The 27,742-nt window shown below is 39.2% G+C and overlaps 1 protein-coding gene across 2 annotated transcripts in view; it reads left to right on the forward strand.

Moving 5' to 3' along the window:
• The first annotated feature begins 13,939 nt into the window (after nucleotides 1–13,939).
• The window catches only part of LOC105034328 (DNA repair RAD52-like protein 2, chloroplastic), a 66,902-nt gene continuing 53,099 nt past the window's right edge, over nucleotides 13,940–27,742 (forward strand). Inside the window, exons 1-4 of one of the 2 annotated variants that reach the window (XM_010909446.4) lie at nucleotides 13,940–14,040; nucleotides 14,129–14,466; nucleotides 19,608–19,645; nucleotides 21,008–21,099. In XM_010909446.4, the coding sequence (XP_010907748.1) occupies nucleotides 14,138–14,466; nucleotides 19,608–19,645; nucleotides 21,008–21,099 (459 nt within the window). In that variant the 5' untranslated portion in view covers nucleotides 13,940–14,040; nucleotides 14,129–14,137. The remainder of the gene's footprint in view (nucleotides 14,041–14,128; nucleotides 14,467–19,607; nucleotides 19,646–21,007; nucleotides 21,100–27,742) is intronic. The other variant, XM_010909447.4, reaches the window with a different exon arrangement.

A 27,742-nucleotide genomic window follows, 5' to 3' on the forward strand; every position in this document is an offset into this window, starting at 1 on the left:
TTCGGTACCAGCTACCGAAGTTGGGTCCCACCAACTTATCATTGTCCAACAATGATCGGAGCGATAGGGAAGTGGCCATATTTGCACAAAGGAGAACCATAACCTAATTAGTAATTGATTCATTAAACCTAAAGATTTGGACTTTAATCAAAAGGTTTCTCCCACTATTTTATTCGAATTGGTAGCCTCTACCTTCAATTCGAGGAATTACCCTAATTCCTTAGCGGGTACTAGAATCCACTTAGACTGCACACAAGCCCAACTTTGGTTGGCCAACCCATGTACATCTAAGGGTAGGTTCATAACCAATTGTTTCTCTAAACAATTTCTAGTAATTTTAATTTTGCCCCAGAAACCTAATCAGTAGGCTTTGGCCTCCACTGTAAGGATCCGGTTAGGTCCAACCATTAACATGATCATACTTGGTGTATCCAACCAACGAATGATTAAGCCCAACTTTGGTTGGCTCACCTAACCACCATTAGAGAGACACTTCCAAGTCATCATATGATGAGTGATAATTCCATTAGTCAACAAGCACCAGGCCTTTGGGGTCTGCAATGATTATTGAGTTCATGGACTCATTATCAAACACCTTAATGGGAGGCTATGACTCAGTTATCTCCATAACTTTATCATTTTAAGGACCTAATAATTTTAGAGGATTTAAATAATATAGAGGATGAGGTCAGATGAACCAGCTTATCATGATCCTCCCACTGGCTTCACCAAGTCAGCTTAAGGGAGACCAGGGCTGGTCTAGGAGCATCTAAATCAGTCACACTGATTTACCTAGCTGACATGGGTCAGCTCGAATAGTCAAGTGATCCGATCAAAACATAATTTCACCAAGAGGCCAGGTAAGTTCGATCAGTGGGAGGGTCTGCCAAAGCTTGCCTTAGACACCATCATGAATGGCCAGGTAAGCGGGCTCCCAATTAAAAACCACCGGTCTGGTTTACCTTAGACACCAACTGGTTTAATTAGTTTCGATTAGATCAACCTAACAGTTCGTGCTAGACCGCTTAGCCAAGAATCAAGTCCATTTGGTTCTCGTTAAAGACATGGACTTGACCAACTACAACTATTGTAATTGATCTAGAGAATCCTTGACCTAATCTAAGACAACAATTGATTAGATTTAGTTAATTCTCTAATTAAGTCCATCTTTAATCTAACCATAGGTCTAACCCAATTAATGGACCTAATTTCCACTAACCCATTAACCCAATGTGTTATGATTTGTGTCTTAGGTTCTTCAATTCACAATCCTAGAACCTAATCAAACAACTTCTTAATTCTTAATTAAGTTTTGGGCTGAGGGTTGGGTTCGGCTTTTCAAAAAAATATTTTCATATTTGTAAAACAATTTTACAATATGATTCTACCAATCATATTGCATGTTTGATTCATAATCAAGATGCAAGTGAAATAAACATGAAACTACTTTAGATCTAATCTAACAGGTTCATGTAATTGAAACAATTTCAACTTTAAATAATTTCTTTGCATAAAAATTATTAACAAAGAGATTTTATTTCAGATTTAAACATCTTTTAAATCTAATAAATCATAAATTTAATCTAGATCATATCTAACAAATTTATGATTAAAGATAGATCTACACAAACTAGGACAACCTTTGCACTGTAAGGGTAAACCTTACAGCAGGACAACCTTGCAGTTTGTGATTGATCTAAAATTTTAATTTCAGATTTAATAATCAGATTATAAATTAGATCTAATCTAAAAAATAATCTAAGCATGTATAAATAATCATGTAATAAAGAACCTGGCTCTGATACCAATTGTAGGAACCAGATCTAGGGTTTCAGGGTTAGATCTTGAAACTTTTTCAAGATCATACAGCGGAAGACTAAAATAAATCAAAATTTATTTTCTAAGATCAGAAAATCCCTAGATCTAAGATCCTATTATATGATTATTACATAGCATTAAATCAAAAATTAAAATATATATAAATATAGTATGAACTACATGTTGATCATATCAACATGTTTCTATACTAGCTACATCTAATGTATGTATTAAATAATAGATCAGATCTATTACCTTGCAAGTTAGATGCTCTAACCTCGCTGATCCGGGCTTAAGGATGATGTTGCAAGCCGCACACGCGTCCGGCCTCTAGGAGTCGTCCACACGAGCCCACGAATCTCGATCAGAAGTCCTGCTTCAGGAAATCAGCACAGTATGCTAGTACTGCGCTGATCCTTCTTTGATGGTTGATCAGGTGCCTCCTTCTTCTTGATTTGGACTCTTCCAAAGATGGAAAGTAGAAGGAGGAGTTTCAGATCTGAGACACTCTCAGGAAACTCAAGATGGAAGGAGGAAAGATATGAAAATAAAAACCCAAGAAGAAGACCCTCTTCTTCTTCACGTTTTTCTCTCTAGACACCCAAACTTTCGTCTTTTATATCTCCACGACCCAAAGGTATTTCTCTCTGATTTTTGGATGGCAGAAAGGCTCTCAAATATCTATCTCTCCTTAAAATTTCACAAAGAAACTCATCTTATATAGAGAGATATGATAGAGTCCTTGTCTAGGTCAAACACCTAGTCAAGGCTTATCCAAACATGGCAAGTAAAGGGACGCCCAACTCTTGAGCACCTCCTTCATATTTTCGTGGATGGATCAACAGAAAAGGGTGCACAATGTAAACCCTAAAAGCCACGAAAATTCCAAAAAAAATTTGGATAAATTCGGTGCAAAATTGAAAGAGTTTTGGATTTCTAAAACTCTATCTCATAGAATTCGAAATCCAAACTTATTCCTTTTAGATTTGATCCAAATCACCTTCCATGTAAGAAAGAAGAGAGGAGACCTTTTGTGAACGTGGGAGAGATTTGGAGAGGGCTTTTGTCACACAAAATAAGTGGAGATTGGCGTTGAATAAGAGAGAGGGCGTGGAGAAGGTTTATGTGGTACAAGGTGGAATCCTAGTCCTACTAGGATTCTGTCTCATAACTTGTTTTAATTTGGTTTCCCAAACCAAATCAAATCAAAATTAGATCAATCCAATTAAAATAGGTCTTAACCTAATTAAAAACCTAATTTAATCAGATTAAATTAGATTTAAATCTGATTTAATTTTCTAATCAAATTAGAAATTAGATTGACCCAAGTCCTAGTTGAACTAGGACTAGTTTTTCCTTGCACTTGGCTTATCCAATAAACCAATTGGACTTGATCCAATCAAGCCCAAACCAAATCTAATTAAATCATATTTAATTAGACTTAATCTCAGTCCATTGGCTTAATCAAATTAAGCTAATTAGCAATCGAATTGCTAATCGATCCTCCTGCAACACTTGCACTGGGTTAAATATCAATCGTATTGATATCTAACCCTAGAACGATTCTTAATCGTTGATCAACCATCCGATCGGATCATGAACTCTAATGTGTGTGACCTCATAGGTCCGAACCTAAGCCGGTAGCATAGGAACAAATTTCTATACCAATCGAAGTGACCATCTAGCAATGGTACCCGACGACCGGATAGGTCGAATGTGTAGAACAACATCCTTAGAACCCATGCGGATATAGTTTTCATATAATTCATCCCCTTGACCAAAATGATCATAGGACACCCCAGAGTTCAACTGTCAACTCTGATCAGGTTGTCCACATTGTATTTCAAAATATCAAATCCATCTGATGGATTACCCTGGCCAAGGTTTTGCTAAATTGAAATACAGCGACTCATTCTTCTCCAACTCTTGGAGTGGTCAATCCCATCTCGATCACACTCTGACTTCGCAAGTACTTGACTGTGCCCAGAAGCCTTCCGTCCCTGAATTAGAAATTCAGTTAGTCCAGTACCAAAGCACAGTGAGTTGCTTGCAAGTCACTGAGGTGATCTCAAGTCTAAGGGACACTTATACCTATATCCCATCAGAGACATTCTCGACAGCAGAATGCTCTGGAGTTGGTCACGTTCAATGACGATGTACCCTTACATCTCACCTGTATGCCATACCAGTGTCTCCACACTCTTTGGTTAAGAGGACAACCAACCCATATGGCCTACAGCGACCTATGCTCGATAGAAGCTGTCGTCCTTATTAACAGCCTATCATTTGGTCGTGAACAGTTTTAAGGACTAATCGATAAATCCTCTCTTTATCGAATCTAAATAGTCCTAAGGACTTCATCATAACAACGGAGTTCATTAGAAGATGAAAGCTTATGATGAAAATGCCAAATATTTTTTATTTATTAATAAATCAATTACAATACTTGGTTGCTCAACCGTCAACAGCTTGACGATTGGCTTTTTGGGACACATTTCCCAACAACTCCCACTTGTCCTAAAGCCACTCGACACAGTATCTAATACCCATCTTCGACTTGTGGTTGTCGAACTCCTTTATTGCCAGGGCTTTAGTGAAGGGGTCGGCTAGGTTCTCCTTTCAGTCGATCTTCTGAAGGTCAACGTCACCTCGATCCACGATCTCTCGGACCAGATGGAAGCGGTGCAAGATGTGCTTCATCCGCTGATGTGCTTTGGGTTCCTTCACCTGAGCTATGGTACCAGTGCTGTCGCAGTAGAGCAGGACTGGACCATCGTAGGAGGATGCTACTCCGAGCTCATTGATGAATTTCTTCAGCCACACAGCTTCCTTCGCGGCATCCGATGCTGCGATGTACTCCGCTTCACAAACAGAGTCCGCCACAGTATGCTGCTTGGAACTCTTCCAGTAGATTGCTCCACCATTCAGAGTAAAGATATAACCCGACACACTCCTGCTATCATCATGGTCAGATTGAAAGCTGGAGTCTGTGAACCCCACAAGTTTCAGATCTGACTCACCATAAACCAACCATTGGTCCTTAGTATTTCTCAAATACTTAAGGATGGCTTTAACCACTTTCCAGTGGTTTTCTCCAGGATCAGATTGGTATCTACTCACTACTCCTAGTGAGTATGCCACATCTGGTCTTGTACATGTCATGGCGTACATGATAGATCCCACGGCTGAAGCATATGGGACTCTACTCATACGCTCTCTCTCTTCAGGAGTTGTCGGACAATCCTTCTTAGAGAGAGAAATTCCTTGGCCTATCGGTAGATAGCCCTTCTTGGAATTCTCCATGCTGAACCTCTTCAGCACAGTGTCTATGTACATGGACTGGGATAACCCAAGCATCCTTTTAGATCTATCCCTATAGATCTTCATCCCTAGGATGTAGGATGCTTCACCCAAGTCCTTCATGGAGAACTGTGATGACAACCAAACTTTTATTCCCTGTAGTGCGGGGATGTCATTCCCGATTAAGAGAATATCATCCACGTACAAGACAAGGAATACCACAACTGGACCATTTGCCCATTTATAGATGCAGGGATCTTCTCCATTCTTAATGAAGCCATACGTTTTGATCACCTTATCAAAATGCATGTTCCAACTCCGAGAAGCTTGCTTCAATCCATAAATGGATCTCTGAAGCTTGCACACCTTGGACTCATCTGTGGATGTAAACCCCTCAGGTTGTATCATATACACCTCTTCAGTCAGCTCTCCATTCAGGAAAGCTGTCTTTACATCCATCTGCCAGATCTCATAATCCAGATGGGCAGCTATTGCAAGCATTATCCGAATAGATTTGAACATTGCCACAGAGAAAAATATCTCGTCATAGTCAATACCATAACGTTGACGATACCCCTTGGCAACCAGACGGGCTTTATAGGTCTCCACCTTTCCGTCTGCGCCCCTCTTCCTTTTGAAGACCCATTTACACCCAATGGGTTTAACCCCTTTAGGTGGGTCAACCAATGTCCATACATCGTTGACCTTCATGGACTCCATTTCGGATTTCATGGCTTCAAGCCATTTCTCGGAATCAGGTCTCTGCATAGCATCCATATAGGTGATCGGATCCTCATTAATCTCATCAAGTTCGATGGGATCACCGTCCCGGACCAAGAAACCGTAGTATCTGTCCGACTGACGCGGTATTCTACCGGATCGCCTTAATGGTGCAGGTATATTGGGCTCCGGATCTGATCTAATCATATCCGACTCAGGTTCAGCTATTGGTGTCGGTCCTTCTACCTGTTGAACTTCATCAAGTTCAACCTTAGAGGCAACGGTTCCTTCACCAAGGAACTCCTTTTCTAAAAAGATTGCCTTAAGGCTGACGAACACCTTTTGTTCATCAGCATGGTAGAAAAAATATCTTTTTGTCTCTTTGGGGTACCCTATGAATGAGCATTTGTCAGACCTAGGTCCAAGTTTGTCTGTGACTAATCGTTTGACATAGGCCGGGCACCCCCAGACCCTAAGGTATGAAAGTGCTGGCTTACGTCCCGTCCATATCTCATATAGAGTCTTAATTACAGACTTACTTGGAACCCTATTTAATAGATAACAAGCCGATTCGAGTGCATATCCCCAGAAGGATATCGGCAAGCTAGCAAAACCCATCATGGATCGGATCATGTCTAACAGAGTCCGATTCCTCCTTTCAGACACACCATTATGCTGTGGTGTTCCTGGAGGAGTCCATTGGGAGAGAATCCCATTCTCTCCTAGATATGTGAGAAATTCACTAGAAAGGTATTCTCCTCCTCGATCAGATCGAAGAGTTTTAATACTCTTCCCAGTTTGTTTTTCTACTTCACTTCGGAATCGTTTGAACATTTCAAATGAATCCGACTTATGTTTCATCAGATAGACATATCCATATTGGGATAGGTCATCCGTGAAAGCTATGAAGTAGAAATATCCACCTCTAGCACTGGTGCTCATGGGCCCACATACATCAGTATGTACTAGGCCCAAGAGCTCAGTAGCTCTCTCACCTTTTTCAGTAAAAGGTGACTTGGTCATTTTACCAAGAAGACAGAACTCACAGGTTGGAAGTGATTCACAATCACTGACTTTGAGGATTTCCTCTTGAGTCAACCTGTTTATTCTATTCTTATTTATATGACCTAGCCTCCATTGCCATAAGTAGATATTTGACACACTATCTAATCTAGGGTGCTTGCCAGTAGAATAGACTCTTATCAGGCTTGATCTTTTTGGTCTGGCTCTGCACAGATGTCCCAGCCTGAACTTGCACCTTCTTGACTTTCTTCTTCTTGTTCTTCTTTCCTTTCTCAAAGGGTCGAGAACCAGAAGATGAACCTCCCACTGAGTTCACTGAGTTCACCGACTCCTTGAGGAGTTGGTGATCCTTCTCAAAGTTCTGAAGCAACCCCATTAACCCATGGTAGTTTACTTCAGGCTTTGTCATTCTATAATGAGTGAGGAATGGGAGACAAGACTTGGGCAGCGAGTTCAGTATTGCATCTTTCCCAAGCTGCTCATGCAAGGGAAAGCCGAGCTTGCTCAATCGTTCCATCAGCTCGATCATGTACAATACATGATCAGTGATAGAGACTCCATCCCGTATTTTGGCGTTGAAGATGGCACAACTAGTCTTGTGCCTCTCTACGTCATCGGGTGTGCCAAAGGTATCCTCCAACACTTGAAGCATGTCCTTTGGCTGAGCCGTCTCGAATCTGCGACTGAACTCATCGCTCATGATAGCAGCCAGCATGATACAGCGCACCGTGGTCCGATCACTGAGCCACTTCTGGTAAGTGTCTCTAACTGTTCCACGTGCATTGACAGCTGGCTCCTCAGGTGCAGGATCCATTATCACATATAGGATCCGTTCATGCTCCAGGACTATCTTCAACTTTCGGTACCAGCTACCGAAGTTGGGTCCCACCAACTTATCATTGTCCAACAATGATCGGAGCGATAGGGAAGTGGCCATATTTGCACAAAGGAAAACCATAACCTAATTAGTAATTGATTCATTAAACCTAAAGATTTGGACTTTAATCAAAAGTTTCTCCCACTATTTTATTCGAATTGGTAGCCTCTACCTTCAATTCGAGGAATTACCCTAATTCCTTAGCGGGTACTAGAATCCACTTAGACTGCACACAAGCCCAACTTTGGTTGGCCAACCCATGTACATCTAAGGGTAGGTTCATAACCAATTGTTTCTCTAAACAATTTCTAGTAATTTTAATTTTGCCTCAGAAACCTAATCAGTAGGCTTTGGCCTCCACTGTAAGGATCCGGTTAGGTCCAACCATTAACATGATCATACTTGGTGTATCCAACCAACGAATGATTAAGCCCAACTTTGGTTGGCTCACCTAACCACCATTAGAGAGACACTTCCAAGTCATCATATGATGAGTGATAATTCCATTAGTCAACAAGCACCAGGCCTTTGGGTCTGCAATGATTATTGAGTTCATGGACTCATTATCAAACACCTTAATGGGAGGCTATGACTCAGTTATCTCCATAACTTTATCATTTTAAGGACCTAATAATTTTAGAGGATTTAAATAATATAGAGGATGAGGTCAGATGAACTAGCTTATCATGATCCTCCCACTGGCTTCACCAAGTCAGCTTAAGGGAGACCAGGGCTGGTCTAGGAGCATCTAAATCAGTCACACTGATTTACCTAGCTGACATGGGTCAGCTCGAATAGTCAAGTGATCCGATCAAAAATAATTTCACCAAGAGGCCAGGTAAGTTTGATCAGTGGGAGGGTCTGCCAAAGCTTGCCTTAGACACCATCATGAATGGCCAGGTAAGCGGGCTCCCAATTAAAAACCACCGGTCTGGTTTACCTTAGACACCAACTGGTTTAATTAGTTTCGATTAGATCAACCTAACAGTTCGTGCTAGACCGCTTAGCCAAGAATCAAGTCTATTTGGTTCTCGTTAAAGACATGGACTTGACCAACTACAACTATTGTAATTGATCTAGAGAATCCTTGACCTAATCTAAGACAACAATTGATTAGATTTAGTTAATTCTCTAATTAAGTCTATCTTTAATCTAACCATAGGTCTAACCCAATTAATGGACCTAATTTCCACTAACCCATTAACCCAATGTGTTATGATTTGTGTCTTAGGTTCTTCAATTCACAATCCTAGAACCTAATCAAACAACTTCTTAATTCTTAATTAAGTTTTGGGCTGAGGGTTGGGTTCGGCTTTTCAAAAAAAAATCATTTTCATATTTGTAAAACAATTTTACAATATGATTCTACCAATCATATTGCATGTTTGATTCATAATCAAGATGCAAGTGAAATAAACATGAAACTACTTTAGATCTAATCTGAATAGGTTCACGTAATTGAAACAATTTCAACTTTAAATAATTTCTTTGCATAAAAATTATTAACAAAGAGATTTTATTTCAGATTTAAACATCTTTTAAATCTAATAAATCATAAATTTAATCTAGATCATATCTAACAAATTTATGATTAAAGATAGATCTACACAAACTAGGACAACCTTTGCACTGTAAGGGGTAAACCTTACAGCAGGACAACCTTGCAGTTTGTGATTGATCTAAAATTTTAATTTCAGATTTAATAATCAGATTATAAATTAGATCTAATCTAAAAAATAATCTAAGCATGTATAAATAATCATGTAATAAAGAACCTCGCTCTGATACCAATTGTAGGAACCAGATCTAGGGTTTCAGGGTTAGATCTTGAAACTTTTTCAAGATCATACAGCGGAAGACTAAAATAAATCAAAATTTATTTTCTAAGATCAGAAAATCCCTAGATCTAAGATCCTATTACATGATTATTACATAGCATTAAATCAAAAATTAAAATATATATAAATATAGTATGAACTACATGTTGATCATATCAACATGTTTCTATACTAGCTACATCTAATGTATGTATTAAATAATAGATCAGATCTATTACCTTGCAAGTTAGATGCTCTAACCTCGCTGATCCGGGCTTAAGGATGATGTTGCAAGCCGCACACGCGTCCGGCCTCTAGGAGTCGTCCACACGAGCCCACGAATCTCGATCAGAAGTCCTGCTTCAGGAAATCAGCACAGTATGCTAGTACTGCGCTGATCCTTCTTTGATGGTTGATCAGGTGCCTCCTTCTTCTTGATTTGGACTCTTCCAAAGATGGAAAGTAGAAGGAGGAGTTTCAGATCTGAGACACTCTCAGGAAACTCAAGATGGAAGGAGGAAAGATATGAAAATAAAAACCCAAGAAGAAGACCCTCTTCTTCTTCACGTTTTTCTCTCTAGACACCCAAACTTTCGTCTTTTATATCTCCACGACCCAAAGGTATTTCTCTCTGATTTTTGGATGGCAGAAAGGCATCTCAAATATCTATCTCTCCTTAAAATTTCACGAAGAAACTCATCTTATATAGAGAGATATGATAGAGTCCTTGTCTAGGTCAAACACCTAGTCAAGGCTTATCCAAACATGGCAAGTAAAGGGACGCCCAACTCTTGAGCACCTCCTTCATATTTTCGTGGATGGATCAACAGAAAAGGGTGCACAATGTAAACCCTAAAAGCCACGAAAATTCCAAAAAAAATTTGGATAAATTCGGTGCAAAATTGAAAGAGTTTTGGATTTCTAAAACTCTATCTCATAGAATTCGAAATCCAAACTTATTCCTTTTAGATTTGATCCAAATCACCTTCCATGTAAGAAAGAAGAGAGGAGACCTTTTGTGAACGTGGGAGAGATTTGGGAGAGGGCTTTTGTCACACAAAATAAGTGGAGATTGGCGTTGAATAAGAGAGAGGGCGTGGAGAAGGTTTATGTGGTACAAGGTGGAATCCTAGTCCTACTAGGATTCTGTCTCATAACTTGTTTTAATTTGGTTTCCCAAACCAAATCAAATCAAAATTAGATCAATCCAATTAAAATAGGTCTTAACCTAATTAAAAACCTAATTTAATCAGATTAAATTAGATTTAAATCTGATTTAATTTTCTAATCAAATTAGAAATTAGATTGACCCAAGTCCTAGTTGAACTAGGACTAGTTTTTCCTTGCACTTGGCTTATCCAATAAACCAATTGGACTTGATCCAATCAAGCCCAAACCAAATCTAATTAAATCATATTTAATTAGACTTAATCTCAGTCCATTGGCTTAATCAAATTAAGCTAATTAGCAATCGAATTGCTAATCGATCCTCCTGCAACACTTGCACTGGGTTAAATATCAATCGTATTGATCATCTAACCCTAGAACGATTCTTAATCGTTGATCAACCATCCGATCGGATCATGAACTCTAATGTGTGTGACCTCATAGGTCCGAACCTAAGCCGGTAGCATAGGAACAAATTTCTATACCAATCGAAGTGACCATCTAGCAATGGTACCCGACGACCGGATAGGTCGAATGTGTAGAACAACATCCTTAGAACCCATGCGGATATAGTTTTCATATAATTCATCCCCTTGACCAAAATGATCATAGGACACCCCAGAGTTCAACTGTCAACTCTGATCAGGTTGTCCACATTGTATTTCAAAATATCAAATCCATCTGATGGATTACCCTGGCCAAGGTTTTGCTAAATTGAAATACAGCGACTCATTCTTCTCCAACTCTTGGAGTGGTCAATCCCATCTCGATCACACTCTGACTTCGCAAGTACTTGACTGTGCCCAGAAGCCTTCCGTCCCTGAATTAGAAATTCAGTTAGTCCAGTACCAAAGCACAGTGAGTTGCTTGCAAGTCACTGAGGTGATCTCAAGTCTAAGGGACACTTATACCTATATCCCATCAGAGACATTCTCGACAGCAGAATGCTCTGGAGTTGGTCACGTTCAATGACGATGTACCCTTACATCTCACCTGTATGCCATACCAGTGTCTCCACACTCTTTGGTTAAGAGGACAACCAACCCATATGGCCTACAGCGACCTATGCTCGATAGAAGCTGTCGTCCTTATTAACAGCCTATCATTTGGTCGTGAACAGTTTTAAGGACTAATCGATAAATCCTCTCTTTATCGAATCTAAATAGTCCTAAGGACTTCATCATAACAACGGAGTTCATTAGAAGATGAAAGCTTATGATGAAAATGCCAAATATTTTTTATTTATTAATAAATCAATTACAATACTTGGTTGCTCAACCGTCAACAGCTTGACGATTGGCTTTTTGGGACACATTTCCAACAGCAACAACTTATCTTCCTCCTCCATCTTCACCCTGATGTTCAGTAACTCATTGCACGTCTGATCGAATTTTTGGATGTGACCTAAGACATCTCCACCTTCCTGCATCCGAAGGCTGTATGGTCTCTTCTTCAACATCAATTTGTTATACATATTTTTTTCCATATACATAATGTGCAACTTCAACCACAAACCTTTCGAGGTCCTCTCCTCTAACATTGAATAGAGCACCGCATTTGCCAAATATTTTCTAATCACAGAACAAACCTTCTTTTTCAGGGATATCTACTGACGATCCGTCATCCCTTCAGGTTTCTCCTCCAATGCCTGATCTAGATCTGTTTGAACCAAAAGATCTTCTATCCAAACTTCCACATGAAAAAATTTTCTTTCCCATCAAACTTCTCAAAATCAACCTTCATGTTGCTTCCTATAGTTGGATCCAAACCCAAAACACAACAAAACTCTAAGGGATTTGAGAAATACCTTGATAGGGTCCTTACTGAAATTTCAGCCTTTGAAGATTTTCAACTTCTGGAGTCTCCTTCTTTCTCCACATAATCCGTACTCTGATACCAATTGTTGGAGCAACTTCTCCAGATTGTGGATGTCAGAAAATAACAAGAATCTAATCATGAAGGTCCTTGAAGGCTAGCAACCAAGCAAAACAAAAACAGCCTTCAGGATTTCAGCAGCCTTAAAAATCTTGTCGGCAGGATTTCTTTCTGCGATTTGAACCCTTTCTCCATCAGATCTGAAACCCACCTTTTGAGACCTGAAAGTACCCTTGATGAAGTCTCCAAAAAATAAAAAATGAGGCATGGAACTCCTCTTGGGCGGCCAAGAGGGGGCGCACAAAAAGGGGGACATTCACAAGGAGGTGCTTGAAACTCTAGCGCCTTCTTTCTTTCCTTTTTGAGGAGGGCGGCCAAGAAATCCTAGGGTTTCTTGCTGCTAGGATGTGGAGAAGACCAGAGAGAGAGGAAGGAAAAGAGAGAAGGTTAGGGAGAAAATGATTTTAGTATTCTTTTGATTCATCGAATAAGAATACAATGTATCTTTATATACAGGGTCAATGTGACCCAATCCAAAAAACTCTTCTTGCTAACTCAATATAAGATTGCGCTCACCCAAGCCCATGTACACTCATGACTTGACCCAGTCTCATAATGTTAGACTCAATCCTAGTCCAAATATAAGTTGGCCTCTCAAGGCCCAAAATCTCTGAACCTCAAGATCCGAAAGGCTGACAGTCTTTCATCCTAGAGCCCAAACTAATCTAGAAACCTCATGACCACCCATTGACTTTAGATCTTGGCCTTAGCTTTGACTCCTTGAGCCTTGGGAGCACCACATAAGGCCCAATAAGGATCGATAGGACCGGCAAAATATGATCCGACCCATCAATTCGATCCGTGTTCGATCCGCCATAAATATATTTGGATCATAAACATGTTGGCTCATTTAATCCATTTAATATTTGGATCGGATCTGGATTTTAGATATTTAATCCATTTAATTTATTTAATATTCAGATCGAGTTGAGTCAGATAATCTACTTAACCCATTTAATCTATTTAAAACTTGCTTAACCTATTTCCGACCCATTTAATCTGATCTGTTTAACATATTTAATCTGTTTAAGACCTGTTTGATCTGTTTAAAACATGCATAATCTGTTTGTGATCTATTTAATCAAATTAATTTAATTTATTTAATCTAATTTGATCTATATAATAAATAAATTAAAAAAATTAAATAAAATTATTTATTTAATAAATAAATTAAATATAAATATAAATTTTTTAATATATTTTATAAATAAATTATATTTAAATTGATAATTTTCTGTTCCAGCCCATTTGGATCCAACCTAATTGCCGTCCCCGGACCGATCATTCTTTGGCGTAAACGGTACAACCCGAACGGGTCGACAGAAGAGGCGCATGAAAGTTGACCGAGGCCAGTAATCACTCCTCCGAAGGCCAAAGTCTTCTGTCTCTCTCCTCCCCCTCCCCCTCCCCCTCCTCATCCCCCCTACCCATCTCTCTCTTCTTTCTAACTCTTAACTCTTTCCGTTCTCAGCTGGCGTCCATGGAAGCTACAACCGGCGCGACCTTGTTCCTGGACAGCAGATTGGCCTTCCCGCCGGGCATCGCCACCGACGAGGTGCGGACGCTGTGCGTGGCCGGGAGGCGGCGAGCGGCGAGCATCAGCTGGGCTCGCAGGCTGGTGGCAGCGGCGCTGGAGAAGCGCGCCGGAAACGGGGGGAAGAAGGCAGGCGATGCGGTGCGCAACTCCAACTATGTCGTGCCCCTGGACAAGGCGTCCTGCCTCACCCGCCCCCTTGCGGAGATCCTCCGGGACCTCAACAAGCGAGTTCCCGACAAGATCATCCACACCGCCGACAATTCCATCCCTTGGTATCTCTCTCTCCCACCTCCCCCATGCCTGCTGATCTCTTCTTTACAATTGCTTCTAATCTGCTCGGTGCTATTTCTCGATTAGTTGTTGACTTAATGAGTATCTAAAGGGTCGAGGAAATGTTGGGGTGATCTTACCGTTAAATCAGACATTGTTGATGTACATTGTTGATGTGCCTGGTAAGATGGGTGTGGAAATGGGAAGAGGAAATATGGATCTGCTGCTGCTAAAATTATATGTGGAGCTGATGATATCCGTCTTCTTTTTCTGGTAAACTATATCCATGTGCTTTCCAAGAAGGCATCTTATGTTTATGTGTCAATCTCTTGGCTTGATTATGGTATGATCTCTCGGATAAGAATCTGGATATACGATTGCAGCTTTCAGGAGACTGTAAATATTATGAATTAGGGAAATCAAAAGTTTACTATAATTGGGATCTGGAAGCTGAAAGGTTAGTTAAGCCCTTTGCTTGCTAGCATAGTTGATTGTTTCTGGAGGACTGACCATTGCCAATATTGCATCAGCACTCATGATGTTTGATTGTCTGCATCTTTTGGCAAAACAGGAAGTCTTGAACTTGAAGTCATATTTTGATGGTTTCCATCTTTCCTGCAAGTGAAGCGCTTATATGGATGCTTGCAGGAACAGAGCAATCAAGCTGAGAAGCTTGTTTGTTCGGAAAGAAAGCTATCATAAGGAAAACTGGTCTGTAGGATAGAGAATGAGGGTGAGACTTAGTCGAGAACTATTCTCAAAAAAAGAGAGTACATGGAGAGCCCAAATTGTGATGCAACAGTGATAGCTATAACTCTATGTCATTTACCGGTTAATGGTTGCTAGGGGAGGAAGAGTGAGGTTTTAGTAGTGCATCTGTTTTCCTGGTTTTGGGTTGGTTTGTGTATTGACTCTGATCTTGACAATACCTGATGGACAATTGCCATATATGTGACAAAAGCACTAGAGTTTGTGTTTGTATACTTATATGTCTTTTATGGACTCTAGCAAATGGATCAGTTCGTAGGCTTCTCTGTGTGTGTGTGTGTGTGTGTGTGTGGTCTTTAGCAAACAGATGAGATTGTGTGGTCTCTAGCAGACAGATGAGATTGTAGGCTTGTGTATGGTAGGTTCTCATGTAGAGGAATTGATCAACTGCTTTTTTAATTTGCAGATGGTACAATGATACATTTTGGTCATTTGTTTTGGACATGCCCATTATCAAGGAGACTTGTACATACTTTGCATTGATTTGTTCTTTTGTTGGAATAATGGCACTGTCGATTGTATTCTGCTTAATTGCTAGTTTATATGGGGACATGGCGTACTTTATGCTCCACTAGGTGAGGAGGATATTCCTTGGTGTAGACTATGGTGCATGCTGTTTGGTAGGGGACTTGAAGGGTAGGAATCATTTTTAGTCTGCTTTTTCCAATCTTGAAAAAGTCATGATGTTTCCATCTAGACTGGTAGCTTGGGATGTGTTAACTCTGGTCTTGCTCTTGCATGACAATAATTTGCCTTACTCGATGTTTTTTATCATTCATCTTATTAATCATTTTTGCTGCTTTCTTCCTTTTCATTTCTTCCTCTTCTTTTTTTTTTTGGGCAAGCTTCCCCTCTTTTTCAATACAAATTGACTTCTATTGTCGAAGTGCAGTGTGTTTTTCTTCTTGTTGTATTTCTTATTTTAATTTTGATTAGCTCCCTTAGATTCCTTTTTTTGTGTCTCGAGGTGTTTCACATATGGGCAGTGCTTTACAACGTAGTGTTAAGTCTTATTATCTAGTTTTGATATATGTAGTACTTAAAAATTAGAATTGCAAGCTTCTATGACTTGCATTACAAATTTCCTCTAAGAAAATTCCCAAATGAATAACTTACAGTAGATTCATTACATATCTAACATGGATTTGCTTTGTAGCATGGTATTGACTACTACTAACTGGCTAAGCATAGTTACAAACTTACTTACTGGTATGATAAATTAAGTACATAGAATTGTTTGTCATTAAATGTAAAAGGCATGTTGTTCTCGATATCTTTGATTTTCATTGCATTAATGTTTGTCAAATGGAAAAAGATGCTGATTTAAGGCAACCACAATTATCCTTTCATGCTGGAACATTTTGAGTTATGAAGTTTGTTTATTTCTATCAGAATGATTTTGACATGCGCCACTACATGCACTTTATGATATTTCTAATGATGCAATGTGTTTTTGATCCTCTATCTTGTGTGGGCTAATTATTATTGTGTTTTCTTCTGGTATGTCTTATTTTAATTTTTATTGGCTCTCTAGTATTCCTTGTTTTTGTTTCCAAAGGTGTTTCATTTATGGGCAGAGCTTTATGGCATAGTGTTAGGAGTCAGTATTTAGATTTGATATTCTTACCACTTAAAAATTAGAATGCCAAGATTTTATGGCTTGCATTCCTGTCGACCTAGTAATTGATTTTGGTGAATACAAAATTTTTAAGTACTTATTTTGATATTAATGAGTTGGTGAAATTTTTGTGTAGATATTTTTGGAAAGCTAAAATCATTCTTAGGAAGCTCATATTGATCAACAAGTTTTGGAATCAAAAGAGGATGATTGGACAAAGCTACATCGTGAAAAATCAAGAAAAAGGAACTTAAAGTCGACCCCTAAATCTAAAAGAGTCTTTGACATGCATTTTTCAAGTGGCATAGATTAGAGTTGACCCCTACTTAAGTACGAGTTGACTCTCTCAGTTAGATAGAATGTAGAAGTTTCAGTACTAGACCTCGAGTTGACCTCTACTTGACTAGAACTAACTCTCTCAGGAAAGATAAAAAAGTATTTCTATGGAACGGTCCTTGAGTCGACCCCTACTTGATTATGAGCTGACTCATAGTTGCTCGAGTCGATCCCTACTTGGCCTCGAGTTGATTCGACTGAGGCTGATAGTAATAACAGCTACTTATGCAGAAATTTCAGATTTTTTCAAATAATTTTCAATGGCTAGAATTAGTAGTTTGACTTTTTTTGGAGTATTTAAAGGCTTTCAAACGTGATTAAAATAAGAGAAGATAAAAAGAGAAAAATAAAAGAGAAAAATCAAGTGAGAGCCCAAGTGCATTCATTGAGCATCCAAGAGAGCTGAAAGCAATGAATTTTTTGAAGCATTTAAAGAATTCCTTAGTGCTTTAATTGAAAAGCTTTCTCAGCACGTTCTCTAAAGAGCTTCATCGATTTTATTTGCTCTATTGGGAGCTTATATTGTGTTTACATTTATATATCTCATTTTCTGTTATAAGCAAGTTTCAATTGAGATTGAAACTTGAAAAAAGGCCCATCCAAGTCTGGAATTGAATTGAGTTTGTTCGTAAAAGTCTAGCAGAGGCTTTGGGAAGTGGTTTTGATTGATTTTCATGATAAAAATCAATTGGATTTAGATTGTGAGTACGAAAAACAATCTTGCTGTAATCTGGATATAGATTATAGCGGAATTCTCAAGGGAGGCTTGGGGAGCGGATGTAGGTGCGGGGTTTGGCACCAGACCACTATAAATTATGGATTTTTATGTGTGTCTTCTCTTTTGTTTGCATTATATCTTAATTGCTTATTTTTTCCAACGTTCTTCTTTTTGTATCACCTCACTATACTCCATATACTCTGAAATATATGCACAGTAAGTTTTAATTTTTGAAAAAAATCCAATTCACCCCCCTCTTGGGTTGTGTCTATGGGCAATAGTTCCAAATTTCTTCTAAAAAAATTCTCAAATGAATAACTCACATTAGATTCATTACATGCCCTATATAGATTGGGCTCCATGGTGATTTACAATATTATACATCCAAGTAGTATACTTCTAGATTGACTTAGCAATATGAGGAAAAAGGAATGATAGAATAATGTTAACTATAGATAATTGTTTGTCTTTAAATATAAAAAGAATATTTTTCTCGATTTCTTTGATTTTGCATGTTTTAGTGTTGGAAGCCACAATTATCCTTTCATGCTCGAATCAAATTGAGTGATAAAAGTATATTTTGTTGCCTTATATAGATTGAGCTTTATGGCAATTTATAATTATTATCTATCCAACTAGTATACTTCTAGACTTAGCAAGACGAGGAAAAAAGAATAATAGGATAATATTAAGGATAGCGAATTGTTTGTCTTTAAAGGCATATTTTTCTCGGTATCTTTGATTTTCAGTGTTTTAATGTCTAAAGGAAGCCACAGCTGTCCTTTCATGTTGGAATCAAGTTGAGTGATAAAACTATGTTTTGTTTTTTGTTAGAAGATTTTGACATGCACCATTTCATGCATTTTATGGTATTTAGTATGTCTAATGTTATTTTGATCCTCTATATTGCTCAGGCTAATTCTTTTTTTTTTTTTTAAAATTTAGTATGTTTTCTTCTTCTCATTGCATTTCTTATTTTAGTTTTAGTTAGCTCTCGTTTATTTCCTTTTTCCTTATATCCTAAGGTATATCATACATAGTTCGCCATGCTGTTGTGGACCACCCCATACTGGGTGTACCATACTGAGCATACTATACCGGTGGTACATCGAACTAACCCTTGTACTAGGCACACGGACACTACTAGTATGATACCGATATGAGATCTAGTACTAAGATAGTGAACTTTGGTTTCATATATAGACATAGCTTCATGGCATGGTGCTAATAGCCACCATCTAGCACTAATATATTTGCTATTTAAAAATCACAAAGCCAATTTCTTATGGCTTGCATTCCAAATTTCTTCTAAGAAAATTTCCCAAATAAATAACTCACATTAGATTCATTACATGTCCTAGATAAATTAAGCTTTTTGGCATAATATACCTAAACACATAGCAATATAAGGAAAAAGGACTAATTATATAAATTAAGTATAGAGAATTGGTTTTCATTAAATGTAAAATGCATATTTTTCCCGATATCTTTGATTTTTGATGAAGTTTCTTAATGTTTATCAAAAGGGAAAAGATACAAATTTAAGACAGCTACGATTATCCTTTAATGCTCAAATCAATTGAGTGATGGAAGTATATGATTCCAAAATACATAACTGCCTTCATTTTATGATATTTGTTTTGATATAATGCTATTTTGATTCTTTATCTTGTCTGGGCTGATTCTTGTGTTTGTTTATGTAGGTATCACACTAACAGAATGTTGAGCTTTTATGCCCCAGGTGAGCCTTTCTTCCTGTACTACTATGATGCTGATGCTGATAGTCCTATCAATATTTTTTTCTTTTAATGGAAAGAATTGGGCAAAGCCAAAGCCCAATCCAAAATTTTTAATGTAATACTTCTAATACGATGGTTAGCCTGTGAAAGCAAAACCATGCATAGAAGGGTAGGATCTAGTTTTTGCTTTAGCATCATCCTTTTCTTGTTAGAACACACCACAGCCCAATCTTTGAGAAGAAATAAAATACCATCCAGCATAACGGCCTGAGATCCCTCTTTACTTCTGAAGACTCATTGTATTTCTTTCTAGTTAAACATGACCATTGATCCAAGACTGACGTAGGTAGGACCCTCATTCTCTGCTTCAAGGCCAAGAACAAGAGCATTGTGATATACTTCTAATCATTAGTTTTGCCAGGTTTTGTGCCTATCTCGTTGAAGCTTTTCTTCTTAATCTTTTTTCTTAGTCAAGCTTTAATATCAGAAACTGCGATTTATGAATTTAGTATATGCAGTACCAGATGACATCAAGCACAATAGGAGTCAGATAATTCCTAGAACAAAATCTGCAGGCTTGATAGGTTATATCTGCCGGTTGCAAGTCATTGAATTTTAGAATCTTGAGGTCAACCTTTTCTTAGTTTTATGGCAGACCTGTTTCTGAATATGATAAATGGTGATTGCAAAGTCCTGTTCATATTGTTCTGCAGTACAGCTACTTTATTTGGGTAATTTATTTGTCACTGCATAAATCTTATCTCAAATGAATCAATTTTTCTGTAGTAGGAGCGAATTCCTATCACATTTGATGTTTCTAGGGCCTGTTTAAATGCCGAAAGAATTTCTCAGTTGGATAAGATCTTCCAATGAACACTGCTTTTGAAAAAGATCGGGGCGGTTGGAGCAGCAACTAATCTCTAGTTTGAGAGATGAGATACACTGGTAAAGTATTCATTATCCATATAAACCAGGGATTAGTTTCTCCTCATGCTGTCTAATCTCTTTGAATCGCCTAGATTTCCAGCACATTTTCTGAAGCGAAGTTCGTGCTGGAAGATCTTATCAATCTGATAAGATCTGCATCCAAACAGGCCCTAAAATGTGAGCTAGTGAAAAAGTTATCTCATTCTGTAGGTACCTATCAGTGGCATCATCTCGATACCTGTTCTTGATATTGATGGACTCCTTAAGTTCTAATTGCAAAATCTGTATATATTTGTGCTTTGGCTATCGATCTTCTTATAGGGGTCAAACTGGCAATGGCTGGGACAACTTGATATGCATTAGAAATACCTGTTGCAAGTGGTGCACATAATTTAAAATCTATTAATTTATATGTTCATTGATATTTCTTTCTCAAGGCTGGTGTGGAGAAGTTCGCGATGTTACATTCTCCAACAATGGAAGTGTAACAGTGGTATATCGTGTTACAATCCGAGGATCAGATGGAGAGGTACTTGCACTACAGTTTTGTCCCTAATTCATGATTCTTGCATTTCATATTTATTTGTTGTGATATGAGTGAAATAATTAATGTTGAAGCACCTGCTCTTTACTTTTACTGCTGGATAACTGCATCATTGGTCTCCTATTAGACTATTAAAAAAGATGCAATGCTGTATTTTTCTGCCGTCATTTTTTTTAAATAGAAGGAAAAATTAGCTTTTTTATTTACAATTATAAGGGCAATGTTAGAGTTACAGCAAATTTCTTGATCTAATCGAGAAGGAAGATTTTCCCCAACTTGCTCAACTTGAACCTCTCAAAAGAAAATTAGAAAAGACGCAAAATTTATGAAAGTAGGGTTTATATTTTTTTTTATTTCATTGATGATCAATTGATGCTTCAATTGATGAATCAAAATTGAGATTCATAGCCTTAATTTATAATAGTAGTGAGGTCAACCCTTGCATAACTCAAGTTGGATTCCTCTCTTAGTTTGAATAGGACTAGTTTTTCAAAAATAGACATAACTGATAGAAATAAATATAAAAAGCTAAAGCCTATAGAAGGTAGATCTTGATTTCTACATTGACTTTATCTTTTATTGCTCTACGTAATTCTTCCTAAGTTGGGAGATATGCCTAGTTAAAATCCTTTTCGAAAAGAAACTATTTGTTTTGATTGGCTCATTTCAAGGTCCAAATGATGGAATTTCAGCCCATTTCAATCTCCTAAGGTGTTGGTGTTATGTTGTAGATATCGAAAAGTTATTTGAATAGAAAAACGATCTTCTCAATCAAGCATTGTATGATCAAGTTGTGACCTCCAAAAGTTTGGCGCAAGTTTTGGATTTTTGATATTGCAGATCTTGCTTTTGGACTTTATCCAGCCGCATCTATAGTGGCCAAAGTGGTCCTGATTGAGTATAATGATCCTCATAGATCAGGCTCTCTTTGTTTAGGGGATTTAGCTCTACTAAATCAGAGCTGATGGTGGGGAAACACATTCTTTCCTGCCTCATAGCTGAACCATTTTTTGTTGCTTGGAGACGATTTTCGACTTTGGTCTTCTTTGCTAGATGGTAGATTCTCATCTTTAGATGTGGGAGATAACTTCACTATAGAAGTTGCTGGTGTGGCTACAGGAGTTGCTAGTGCTTATATTGAAAGTATCACTAATTGAGACATAATCTAGGTGAGTTGGATGATCTTCAACTCTAGTTGTGTGAGATATCCCTTCATCTCATTATCGATCGAAGTAGAAAAAAACTAGCAATCATACTTGTTTTCATCCTTCGATGTTCTTCAAGCACTGATACTGAAGTTATCTCCCACATGAAGAATTTTTGCCATATACTAAGGTTCCCACAGACATACTAGGGCAAAATTCATTCGGCAAAAATTCTTCATTTCGATCATATACTAAGGCTCCCATAGATATAGAGGACCAAGGCTGTGATATCAACCTAATCTAATTGGGGATTTGGAAGATTTCTCTCAACCCGCTCAACTCAAACCTTCCAATAGAAAATTAGAAAAAATGAAAAATTTGTGAAAGTAGGATTTATGTCTACTTTTTTCTAATTGATGATCAATTAATGAATTAAAACTGAGGTACATAGCCTTTAATTGTAATGGTAGTGAAGTCCACCCGTGCACAATTTTATTAGATTTCTCTCCTAGTTCAAATAGGACTAACTTTCCAAAAATAGACATAGCCAGTAGAAATAGACACAAGAAAGCTAAAATCCTACAGAAGGTAAAATTTGACTTCGCATCAATTTTACTTGCTGTTAGAAGATATGCTCAATCAAGATCTTTTTTTGAAAAAGGAATTTTTGTCTTGGTCGGCCTATTTTAGGGCCCAAATGAAGAATTTTTGCCCGTTTTAACCTCCTAGGGGTCGAATCGGGCATCATATGACCAAGTTATGGTCTCTAAAAGTTTGACATGTGATTTGTTTTCCTGATGTGTGGATCTTGCTCCTGGAGTTTCAAGCCCTACCTATAATGGCCAAAGTGGTCTATATCAAGTCTGATGATCCTCCTAAATTATTTCTAACGGATTTAAGTGATTGCCCCACTAGTGATAGCACTACAAGAGAGAGGTAAAAGAACTAACCAAGTTCATAAACATAAACTACCTTATCCACAAGCCAAATTGAAAGATCATTAACCATATTTCAGAAAAAAGAGTTCTGAAGCCTCTAGACCGAAAAGCATCTGAGACTGTAGGTGAGCCTTAGTCAACCTAAGTGAAAAGAAATGCAATGTAGGAAAGTTATTTTATTGGGCACCAAGATGCCAGTAAAAAGAGGTGTTCAAGTAGACATGATGATGACTCCAAAGATGGTCTGAAGAACGCAGTAAATGCTACCACTTGGTGGGGTCCTGAAAAATTTACTAAACATGGTGATAGAGTTGCAGCCGATTCAAGCACTTACCATCAACAATATGAACTTACAGAGGATATAAGATGGAATGGCTAACCTATATCATAAATGTTGTTCTTCTATAGCTTATATGACTGGTGTGATATAGAATGATCATCAATTTATTCTCACAAAGAAATTATTGGAAACCTATAGACATGAAGGAAGAATCTGTGTACCTGAGAAGTAAAATGCAAAGTAGTATATGTGGATGTTGGAAATATCAAAGACAAGCATGAGAACAATAGCAGGTTTAATTGCTACATGAAAATGGCTTATAGACATTTTCAAGGTTTAACTTTAATGCACAAATTCTTTTAGAGTGATTACGTATGTATTAAATACTGAAATTTTGGATAACACTGCTGTATGTTAAATATAAATTAGGTAATTTGAGATCAGAAGGGAGCATGAAATGAAAAGATGTGCTTACAATTGTATACTGGCTATAAATTCATGTTCTCAGAGAGGATTATTCAAGATAACTTAGTAGACATACAGCACCTGATGAGTATCCCTTGATTGGATAGCTTGTTGAGCGTAGGTAGTGACAAGTTTGCTTGGGCAAAGATGGGGAATAGGAAAAAAGTGAGAACTTGCAACGAGATAGGAAATAATTTAATAATTAGGTTTAAAAAATAAAAAAATAAAGATATAGGGGGTACCACTATTAAGATATTTTATGATTTTTTCATGTAAAAGTTGTATCCATTTTATGGTTTGATATATTTCTTACAAGTACTTGTTAGCCTAACATCAATCCTCTACTTTTGGCATTTGGCTTCAAACTGGCCATGGTAGTGTTACGGATGCTGCAGTCTAAGAGGTATACCTAAAACGGGTGTCTCATGACACCTAGGTCATAACATAGCAATGTTACTAGTTTTCGTCGGACAGTACCAAATTAGCAATTCGGGGCAACCGAGTCAAACCACTCGGTTACATGGTTTAGCTGGTTGAATCGAAACTAGTTGAGAGGGCTTGAAGGCTCGAAGAACTCTAGCTCCCTCAAGGCATTCCCTTTTGCTCTCCCTCCCACCTCCTCATCCAACCTTGTCCTCCGATGACGCCGTCTGATGGTGTCTCATCCACGTCCTATGACAACAATGATGTCTTAGTCAAGAGAGTCCTCTCTCTCGATCCCTTTTGCTAGAATCAGGGTTGTCAAATAGCTCAAAGTTCTTAAAGCCCTCACAAAATCCTTCCCGTCTCCCTCTCCCACCTCCTCTGGCCTCTACCTGCTTGCAAAGCCTCATTAGACATCTTTCTCTCCATATTCGATCTCTCTCTCTTAAGTCTAGAGGCCTTACAGGTCTGTGGTTTGGTACATTATTGACACAGTCTAGGCCACGCTTTGATGAAAAAGAGAGAAATAAGATGCACGGAACAAAGAGAACAACAAAAAGGAAGAAGAAACTCTTTTTTGGAGTTTTGACTCAATAATAGAGAAAATAAACTCACTATAATGTTAGCCAAAAGGGCCATATTTATAGATGAAAAAATCCTAACTAAATGCATAAACAATCAGAAACAAAATAGAAAAAATATCAAGATTTTCAATTCATCTAGGATCCTTCGACTCCCGTTGACCTGTCAAACGATAGAATCTGGCTTCAAAACTGGCTGTGACAGCAAAGTGTCAGGCTTGTAGAGCACAAAAAGAGCTTTTCGAATTGGGATCTTATAAGCGATTCTGACTTCGGATGGGAGTTATGCTTGTTCTAGTATGGCGGAGTCAAAATTTGGCAGGGTCTATTGCAATTAGATTGATTTTTTGTCCCTTTCGGGCTTAGTCCATCAAATTAAGATATTTACCAGTTGAGGCATCTATGTCATACTTCCCAGATTGGAAAGAACTCGCCCTCGAGTTAGAAGTTTTCATTGCTTCCTTCAAGTAAGAGTAATTCATCAGAAGGTTGATGATGGTCTCTGACTTTGATTTAGGTAGGTCCTCCATCGACGTCAGAGTAAGCTTCTGACGGTCCTTCCAGAATGAGTAAGTGTTTTGGCAACATTATAAGTGATGCTGCAATTATACTACCAAGGCTTCCCCAAAAGCAGATGACAAGCATCTTTGGCAACAATGTTGCATCAAACTTGGTCAAAGTACTTTTGCTTGATAGAAAATGATATAAGGCGGCAACTATCGATGACCATCTTGCTTCCTTTTTGGAACCATGATAGCTTATAAGGCCAAGGATGTTTTTCAGTGGTCAGGTTCAATTCAATGACGACCTCCTGAGAGATGACGTTCTTGCAACTACCTCCATCAATAATGATCGTGCAGACCTTTTTTCAATACGGCAGCAAGTATGGAAGATATTGGCTCGCCTTCAATCTTCTTTCTTCTTTTTGGGAGTAAGTACACTCTTTTGAACAACTAAAGCCTCTCATCTCCAAACAGTAGAGAATCATCCCCCTCTTCACCTCCTTCGTCATAAATAGGCTCTTGATCCTTGTCAGATAGTTTGTCTCCTTCTATTAGTAACTACTTCTCGGGCCGATCTTGCCATAGTTATAGCACTGCAGAGTAGAAAAACCAACCAGAGCGGGCTTAGAGGATTTCGAATTAACAACGCTACGAATGGGAGGGGTAGAAATTGTGTTGCACCGTATGTCTCCCTGATTCTTTGACGCTTGGTTGCTCTGCAGGGGAGGATTAGACCTAGACACAAGCCTTTGTCGTTACTGCTCAGCAACTACGGCACGATGGTCAGCCTTTTTGACTATCCACAGGAAGTGGAGCCTCAAGGCATCTTGGATTTGCTGCCTTAGTCCATCAAGATATCTTGCAGCCATCTGTTCCTCACTCTCTGTCAGGTTGTTTCTGAAGGAAAAACCATCTTATAGTGATAAGTATGTGTTGGGTATAAAATACCCTCAGCCGAAGTTCACAGCAGGATTGATCCTCCCAAGACTCATCTGGCTTTCAACTGCAGATGGTACCTCTCCGAACTGCCTCGGACCTCGCCAACAGCCGAACTTCACTAACGACAGATTTCTACAACTACCGAACTCCTACGGGAGCCGAATCTCGTCTCCAACTCCGACTACAAGCAGACTTAGTCCGGACTCCTACGGGAGCCGGACTCCGGCCCCGACCTCATCGGCTGGAAGGCTCCGCCCGGACTCCTACGGGAGCCGGACTTCGTCCCCGACTTTGAATACTGGTAAATTTCGTCCGGACTCCTAAGGGAGCCGGACTTCATCCCTGACTTTGATTGCAGGTAGACTTCGACCGGACTCCTACGGGAGCCGGATCTCGTCCCCAACTCCAGCTACAGGAAGACTTCAACCGGACTCCTACGGGAGCCGGATCTCGCCTCCGACTCCGGCCACGGGGAAACTCCGTCCGGACTCCTACGGGAGCCGGACTTCGTCCCCGACTTCGACTACTGGTAAATTTCGTCCGGACTCCTAAGGGAGTCGGACTTCATCGCTGACTTTGGTTGCACGTAGACTTCGACCGGACTCCTACGGGAGCCGGATCTCGTCCCCAACTCCAGCTACAGGAAGACTTCAACCGGACTCCTACGGGAGCCGGATCTCGCCTCCGACTCCGGCCACGGGGAAACTCCACTACTCCACTACTCTTTGCAACAAACTCCGCCTGACTCCGGGCAGTCCACTGCCAGACAGTTACAGATGTCACTATCAGTCTACTGCCCCCTTTTCGCCTATAAAAGGGGACCCCAGGTACGTTATTCTATAAGCTCTCGTTTTTACCTAGAAACTCTGTTAAAATTTTCATTCGAGCACTCTATTCTTGTTGAGGCAGAGAATTGACTTGAGCGTCTGAGGGTCTTGTCGGAGCAACCCCATCTCCGGTTTAGACTTCTTTTGCAGGTCCCGGCGGCGACCGCGACTCCCTTGACTCCAGCTTCTCCGGCGCAAGCGGATTTTTGCACCAACAGGATTGGCGCTAGAGGAAGGGCGGCGAACCTTCGCAGTACCCTTGTTCTTAAAGGAGCGCTCAACGGGACCACCTCTGGTCATCTTCTCCGACATCCACTCCTTCTCCCACCTGATCTTCGCCCGATGCCTCCCCGCAGGGCATCCACACGGCGATCTACGGCCTCCGCGGCCAGATCACAGGCTCCGGCCTCACCTCCAGTCTCCCAGCCTCTGCCAACTCCTCCGGCGACGGCGGTTGGCACGGAGCAATTCGACCTGCTGGTGCAGCAGGTCAGAGGCCTAACTGAAGCTGTGCAGGCCATGCAACA

This window comes from Elaeis guineensis, chromosome 8, assembly GCF_000442705.2.
Source record: "Elaeis guineensis isolate ETL-2024a chromosome 8, EG11, whole genome shotgun sequence".
In the NCBI taxonomy this organism is placed as follows: domain Eukaryota; kingdom Viridiplantae; phylum Streptophyta; class Magnoliopsida; order Arecales; family Arecaceae; genus Elaeis; species Elaeis guineensis.